The sequence below is a fragment of the Varanus komodoensis genome, unplaced genomic scaffold, assembly GCF_004798865.1.
Source record: "Varanus komodoensis strain SLA01 unplaced genomic scaffold, ASM479886v1 scaffold3, whole genome shotgun sequence".
Lineage (NCBI taxonomy): Eukaryota > Metazoa > Chordata > Lepidosauria > Squamata > Varanidae > Varanus > Varanus komodoensis.
The window spans coordinates 60,155,716-60,164,141 of NW_025335761.1; the positions used below are offsets into that span (position 1 = coordinate 60,155,716).

The 8,426-nt window shown below is 46.1% G+C and overlaps 1 protein-coding gene across 1 annotated transcript in view; it reads left to right on the plus strand.

Annotated features, from left to right (window-relative positions):
- The window catches only part of SIX4 (SIX homeobox 4), a 28,242-nt gene extending 20,487 nt beyond the window's left edge, over window positions 1-7,755 (plus strand). The window contains exon 3 of the mRNA XM_044436250.1: window positions 6,980-7,755. Within this exon, the coding sequence (XP_044292185.1) occupies window positions 6,980-7,755 (776 nt within the window). The remainder of the gene's footprint in view (window positions 1-6,979) is intronic.
- Window positions 7,756-8,426: the final 671 nt, after the last annotated feature.

Sequence of the window (8,426 nt, forward strand, 5' to 3'; positions counted from 1 at the left end):
CTGCACATCACTGGATTCACCCCAGGCTTCTAGTCTGCCTTTGAACAGGCCTCCAGTACCACGCTCAATAGATCTTCTTGCCCAGTTACCACCTTGCAAAGACATCACCCTGCCAACAAAAGTGTGTATAGTCAAGGCTACGGTTTTCCCAGTTGCAATGTATGGCTGTGAAAGCTGGACCATAAGAAAGGCTGAGCGCCAAAGGACTGAGGCCTTTGAATTGTGGTGCTGGAGGAGACTCCTGCGAGTCCCTTGGACCGCGAGGCGATCAAACCAGTCAGTCCTAGAGGAGATCAACCCGGTCTGCTCTTTAGAAGGCCAGATCCTGAAAATGAAACTCAAATACTTTGGCCACCTAATGAGAAGGAAGAAGGAGAAGACCCTGATGCTGGGAACAATTGACGGCAAAAGGAGAAGGGGACGGCAGAGGATGAGGTGGCTGGATGGAGTCACTGAAGCAGATGGTGTGAGCTTAGGTGGACTTCAGGAGATGGTGGAGGACAGGAAGGCCTGGAGGAATGTTGTCCATGGGGTCATGATGGGTTGGACACGACTTCGCAACAAAAGATTGGACAGGAATCCCAGCGGCTGAGCAGGGGGTCTGTCCTGATCAAGTGGCCTGGTCACTATGGTCATCCGATGGGATGCTCTTGATGGTCCCCTATGGACTTGTGGCACAGTTGGAGTCCACCTGGTGTGGAGCCTTCAGTGTGGTGGCCCCTTTTAGGCATGAATATTGTTTTCAGAACTTGCTGGAGATGCTTTTATTTCAGCGAGACTTGCTCTGACCCGCTGGGTTAGGACGGACATGTTGTGTTCTCATGAGCCAGTCCACAGGAACATTATCAAGGACACTGAGCTATGTAAAATTCTGAGTGGACCAAAACTAATAAAGCTAGTGCTTTTCCTGGTATGAAAAATCTAAGGCAGGCTTCCCCAAACCCAATCCCTTGTCTGTATTTTCTGGGGTTGGATCCATTCTGCAAAGCACTGATCTCGGAATGACTGATCCTAGGACTTTGCACCAGCAGCCTGAAAGCCGACAGGAATCCGGGGTGGGCTTCATGAGTCAATTGTGTGCTCTAGCTTGTTCCTGTTGACACCATTGCCTCTTGAGTAATTGATCAGGGGCTGTATGTTGGCAGTGGACGAGGCCAATGCCAAATGAGAACGATGTACCCATTCCTCTCTCTGCCATCCCTTTTCTTGCAGAGGTTCATAGCTGAGAACTGATGGTCGCCCACCCTGCATGGAGGCACAACCAGATGGTTGGTTTGCACTGGCAGAATAACCCGCCAATTGCTTAATAAGGATCTACCATAGTCTATGGCAGTTTCACAGTAAATGGCTGCCATTTATTTAATGTTTTCAGAAAAATTAACTGAAATATTTATAAGCCTACTTTTTATCTTAATGATTCTGAACACATTCAGTGAAGATTACAATTTCGCTCAGCTAAGCAGAAATGAATGTATTATAAGAAGAACCAAATAGAATATTAAAGGCAAACTCATGTCTAGATGGAACTTCATAATGCCTGTGTTTGCAGGCAGCTCTGTCTGTCCCTCCTGTATGAAGCCAAAGAGTAGAGAGGTCCGCCTGGCGCCGTCGTTATTTGTTTTTCGGCGCCAGGCTAAGACCTTTGTATTTAAAACTTATTTTAATTGTTAAATTATTTGTATTTATAGGATTTTACATTTTTAGCCGAGATGCACCGGAGGTTTTTAAATAATTTTTTATTGTTATATTGTTATTTATTTATGTATTTTGTTTCTGTTGTGAGCTGCCCCGAGGCTTCGTTGTGATGGGGGTGGCATAAAAATGTTTTAAATAAATAAATAAATAAATTCCGGTTACATGCTTTGCCAGCCAAAGATACCCAGTTCAGTAACTGTTGTATGCTCTTAGTAGAATCAGATTGCAGGTGATGGGGACGTTCCCCAGCCTGAGAACTTGGAGAGCCTCTGTCCTGCCGGGAAGACCATGCAGGATTCGGTGGACCAATGGCACAATCTCATAACAAAGGCACCTTTCTTTGTTAATATTGTTTAGAGTCATGGTCTTAAAAGCAGAAGGGGCCTGCTTCTGCAGCAGACAGGCAAGAGTTATTGTCCTCCAGGGCTTGTCAAACTTTATCCACCCCAGTCAGCTTGGGCAGTAGTTAGAAAGATGGGAGTTGCTGTTCCAACTTCATTTGGAAGGTCATGGGTTCTGCACCGATCACTGTGGGCCTCCTATATTTAGGCCCCCAAATTGTTGAGCTTATAACTAACATGAGGTCAGTTCTGTGGAGTGGAGCAAACTGAAACGAAGCTAGGGACTGGCTTGGAGAAGGGCTCTGCAGAGGTGGCCAGCAGTGAAGGTGAACTGAACCGCTTGAAGCATCTGAGACTAGGCTGATCATGTAGGAAATTGATTTTAGAATCAATGGTTGCTCTAGCAGTGGAAAGTGTCTCAGCAGATCTCAATCTGGGGCTTTTGCATAGCAGTATCCATTCATTACAGTTCCGTCCTGCGTTTACCTGAAGCTCCTAGTTATTTTCCTCAAAAGATGCTGATTGGGTCTGTCTCCAGTTTGACTTTGGTCAGGTGCGTAGGGATTACTTCATTGGCTGAACATGCCCAAACTCTTAAATGCCAGGACAGGTTGAAAAAGTGCCTTTCAGTCTTATAGTCATCAGCAGATTGGATTTCTTTGAGCATCACATTTTGAGGCAAAAAAGACAGGGGAAGAAGTCTTTGCAACACAGTCCTATGCATATTTACTCTGAAACTCTAACCCTTTGCTCTAAATTCTACTGTTTTCAGTCGGGTTTACTGCTGGGTAGGTGTATGGGTGGCATAGAAATTTTCTAAATAAATAAATATATCAGGGGTCTCAAACTCAACTGACCTGGGGGCCGCTGGAAGTAGAGTCTGGGTGAGGTTGGGCCGCATCAAGTATTCCATCACCGTGGTGGTGGGGGGCCGCTCATCCCGCGTGGCTCCCGGAGGCCGGCCCGGGTGCCACCAGCGCTTTGAAGGCCGCAGGGCCCTCCCCCATGCCCCCCCATCCCAGCGCGCAGCTTAGAGGGAACATTGCGCCCAGGGTAACGACTCACGCAGATGCGTGTGAAAAAAACGCGCGGGCCGCACTATCACTAAACTTTGATATCAAGTGGGGGCCACAAAATATTGTCCCACGAGCCGCAATTGGCCCGCGGGCCGCGAGTTTGAGACCCCTGGTGTATATAGAATTGTGTCTAATTTTGTAAATCATTAATATTGGAAGCCATCTCTTACCAGGCGTTACTTGAAAGAGAGAGGTTCACTGTTTAAAAACAGATCAGTAACCGTGAAAGGCTAGCATTAACCACAACTCCCTTGCAAGACAGGCATATCTGAGTGAAGTTCATGAGTGAGTGAGGATTTGAATCTTGGTTTCTCTGCACTCCAGGTTCAGCTGTGTCTCAGCCGTGAATTCCCCACTAGTTCCAAGAGATGGGAGCAAAATGAGAGGGCCGGATGGTTCATGAGCAGGACAGAAACTTTGTTTATTGAACAAGGCCTTCTTGCCTTCCTCTTCCCTCTTCAACAAGGGTGTGGAATCTCGGTCTGAGGGCCAAATTCCTTCACAGAGAGGCTCTCAGGCTGCTAAAGGCAAAGGGGCTGAGCCACAAGACTTAGACTCCGAGCCTGTTTCAGCCTAAAGCTCTTTCTGCCAGTAACTAAGCCCTAGGAGGGGAGGATTTAACTTTTTAGAATGGAAAAGAAATGGCACAAGGGCCCAGCAGCTTCTGAATAAGCTGTGCTTGGGAGAAAGGGGCACTCCAGAGGGTCTGACTGGGCCACCAGAGCAGCCAGATTGGGAGTGGGAAACATGTCTCTTTTCGCCTTGAGTGCCCAGGATCCTGCACCACTGGTTGTGCTGCTTGATGGTGGTTGTGGATGAACTTTTGGAGGTCCACAATTGTTTGTAGCTTCTGGGGATCTCGAAAATGGGTTTCTGAGGGTTTGGAGACTCTCTGGAAAAAATAGCATGTGCGTTATTGGTGGGTGGTGGGAAACGACGGCTGGAAGGGGGAATAGCCCAGAATCAGGACTCCCTCCCTGCAGTGTGGAGCACCTTATGCTCATTCAGCTGCAGCCTGGTATCTAAACCTAGACGAGAGCAGGGACTGTTTTCTCAAGTGCCATCATAGAATAAACATCTGCATCCCCACTAAGTCAGTCTTTTTACATATAAAGAACACCAGGAAAGCAAATCTCCAGTATCACACATATTAGAAATGTGTCTGTCAGGTGGAACCAGCTTTCTTAATCGTGTATTTAAAAAGGTCTCCCTGAATTGAATTTCAATGGTGTCCAGTCACTTATTAGAAAAAGCCATGCGTTTTGCTTCTCCTGTCCCCGTAGTTCTCCTGTGTTTGAAAGAGCTTTATAAGTTGTTCTTTTCAGCTTTATTCCTAGTTGGGGTAGAATTTGCATTCCAGTGTCTTGCAACAACGAATCTCTCTGTGACTCACATGGCTGCACTGAAATTGTGTTTCCTTTTTGGGTACTGAGTCTCTTTCATTATTGAAAGAGCACATCAAAGTGTAAGGGAATGGATGCCTTCAGTTATATAAATCATTAGGGTCCAGTTGTTCAACGCTTTTTGACAATGCCCGTCCCCCGCTCCATGGATACAGCTGCCTATAATTGTGTCACAAAACCAACATCATCCAGTGGATGAATTGTATACTTCAAACTTCCACAACTTGGTGCCCTTCAGTTGCTTTGGGCTACAATTCCCATCAGCCCCAGTCAGCATGGAATGCTGGATGTTGCAGTCCCAAGTGTCTCGAGGGCACCAGTCTTGGGAAGGCTGGTATGTTTTACCAAATTGATCTAGCAGTGTGTTTTGAAGACTTTCCTGAGGGTCAGATCTACGTCCTTGATACATTAAGTTGAGGAGGCCTGACACCCAATATTTAGCTGGCTGTTTCAAGGAATGTGAGATTTGCTGTTGCTTTTAGTAGCTTCTGGGATCATGCGTACCTCTCCTCTCCATCCATTTCCTTCTCTGGCCCAGTACAGGTGAAATGACGTGGTTTGCTCGTACTGTTAAGAACAACCCAGGGTCAGAAAGTGGCTTCTGATCCTGGCCTGTCATCAAAGTATAGTTCAAGCAATTTGATTATGTAGGTAGTTAAAATATTTTCATGTTCCTAAAATATTATAGTGTGGAGAAAGAGACATTCTTCTGCCTCTCCCTTAACACTCGAACCCAGGGTCATCCCATGAAGCTTACTGGGAGAGGTCTGGAGCAGATAAAAGCAAGGACTCAGTGTATACTTAAGCTGTGGGGTTTGCCGCCATGGGAAGTGGGGGTGGCCGCCAACCTGGATGGCTTTAAAGGGGGATTGGGGAGGTTCGTGAGGATGCTCTGGGGCTTCTAGCCTTGCTGGCCCTGGGCTACCTCCTTCACCAAGCTGGCCTGCCTGCATTCACCAGTTGTGGAGCCTGGGGAGGAGGAGGTCTTGCACCCATTCTGCCTGGGGGATCTTTTGGGCAGCTGGGTTTCCCCTGTGTGTACAGAGTGCTGGACAGGATGGACTTTTGGCCTGATCCAGCATGGCTTGTCTTATGTTCTTATTTTCATATTTTAACTTTTGAGTGAGGCCAGGTCAATTTTTAAAGCAATAAGAAAACAATTAAATAAAAGAGCAGCGTAAGTTTTAAAATTATAGGGACAGTAAAAACTCCCATTTTGTAAAATAAAGTGGAGCATGGTAGGACGCTGCATGTAATTTGAAAGCAGATGTTTTTAAACTGCTTGTCCTTCATTTCATCTTTTCTTGATTCATCTGAACGATTCCTTCTTTCCCCCCTCTCACCATTGAGTGACTGGGCCATGGGTGGTGGTGGTTGAAATGTGGATCTTGTGTGAACCCAACCAAGCCAGCAAACCATGATGAACAGTCCATCGTTCATAACCCAATAATAAATCACAAGTTCTCTTCATGAGTTGTTTGTGGTTGTGCTAAAAACCCAAGCTGCATCAACAATGCATACTTCAATGACAAGCACAATTCTGAGTTCTTGTACATGCATATAAACCCCTAAACGGCTTGAGTCTGGGTACCTCAAGGATTGCCTTTTCCTACCTGTACATTAAGTGGGAAGGACCTTCTTCAGGAGCCATTCCCAAGGGAGATAAGGTGGATGCTGGCTAGGAGAAGGGCCTTCTTGGTGGCAGCACCACACCTCAGGAATAGGAGCTGTGCCTGGCACCATCACTGCTAGCATTTTGGCCCCAGGCAAAGACTTGCCTTTTCTCTGGCTATTTTTAACAATTGATATAATAGTACTCTAGTTTTAAATTGACCCTAGTTTTAGTTGATTTTAGTTTAAATAGTCTTATTCTAATGTTCTGTATAATCCTTTAATTTTGATATATTTTATATGTGGGTTATGTTGTTTTGCGTAGGGGGAGTTAATGTAAATGATATTAGAAGGATGTATGGCTTTAAGTATTGTGAGATGCACGGAGAGTCCAGATATGGGCTATTGCAGCAGGATACAAATTGAAATATTGAATACATACGTCCGCGCATGCATAACCCACACTCAGCCCATGAATGTGGGGTTATGTTGTTTGAACCCAGCTAACGCATCTCTTCTTACCTTGAGAAATGTGCTTAAGACCAACCAGAGATCGTGAGCATTAGAGCAGCTCAGTGTTGAGTTGCCGAGTGTGCGTCCACGACACCAGGGCAGCTCATGATAGTTTCACTGCCACCATCAAATACACAGTTTTCTTACTGGCGATTTTTCATGGTGAAAAATCTCTCCCATTTGAACTTGAGGAATGTACATTCTTTAGACAGTCCTGTTCTTTAAAAGCCATGGAAAAGGCAGAGGGGTGTGTTTGTTTGTGTCCTTAACTTCTGCACTTTATTTGACACAACTTTACGGCTTTCCCTTTTGTGTCTCCTTGTCCCTCCCTCTTCCACAGGCAATATTTCAATAAATCAAAGCACACCGAGCAGTGGCACCTTTACAAATGATTCTTCAAGCGCCCAACAAGGGAAGGTGTTTTTCAGCTCGCTCGCTCCCGTGGTGTACACAGTCCCAAATTCAAGCCAGGTGATTGGACCAGTGAAACAAGAAGGACTAGAAACGAGCTTGGTGTTTTCCCAAGTCATGCCACTGGGTCAGAATGCCCAACTTCATGCAAATCTACCTTCAGACAACCTGGCAGGTGGGGGCCTCCAGGCGGGCGCCTCCTCCTTAGTCAATGTGACTCTGGCGCATAACTTTTCCCTAGGACCGCCCACTCTTTTAAATACAGACGAACTCAGCTCGGCCGTGTCTGACAGCCCCCCATTGTCGTCCCCGGTGACCAGTGGGGCCACCGTGGTGTCCGTCAGCAGCGCCAACTATGCAACCCTCCAGAACTGCTCGCTCCTCACTGGCCATGAGCTGATGTCCATGTCGGCAGCACCGTCCCCTCTCGGGGGAATCGGCCCAGCAACTGGCAATCACGTGGGGTCCCACCCGCTGGTGCAAGTGCACCCCACTTTCTCTCGAGAGCAGCGCTTGATCCTGCAGTCCATTCCCAGCCTGAAGGAAAATTTCTTGTCCGATTCCGAGAACAAATCGGCAAGCAACTTAACCAAATATGTGATGAGCAATATGGTTGATGCAATTTGTGAAGAGCTGGGAACAGACAAAAAGGAGCTGGCCAAACTCCAGACAGTACAGATGGATGAAGATATGCAAGACTTGTAAAAAAATTAAATGTTTGATTCACATTTCAGTGGAGGAGTCTCTTCCCCATGAGGCTGTATAAGCACAGAGTGTTGTTTTCTCTTCTAGTAAAAAAAGTGCATACAGGACCCCCCCCCCCCCAAAAAAGCACATTTGAAGGGTCCACTTTAAGTCAGTGGAAGCTTCCACCAGGAATCAAGCTTGCATCGTTTGGAAAGAATTTAACCTTTGCTAAATATGCTTTAAGAGAACCTTAAAGGGGTGGAGTGAAATGCAGGTCTGATAAGGGATGGTTTGGCTTGCTAATATTATCCAGTTTCATTAGACATGCAACACTTCAGTAGGAACAATTACCTTTCTGAAAAGACTGGGGGCAGGGGAAAGTCATCTCGCTTTTTGGTCTGGATGCCAGTTTACTTGTAGATGGTCGGCGTTCATGAGATGATCATAGAATCATTTGGTTTTAAAATAAAAAATATGAATACTCTAGAATTATACCTCACAAGCTACTGTTACTTTCTTGGTTGAGGTTAAGAAAGCAAGCACAATTGCAAATAAGAAGTTTTGCTGATTATCTTGTTTGTTTTTCCACCAGAATCTAAAGGTTCGGCATTCTTGGCGTTTGATGTTTTAAGGTATCTCCTTTCCCTCCCTCCCTCCCTCCCTCCCTCCCTCCCTCTTTCTTTCTTTCT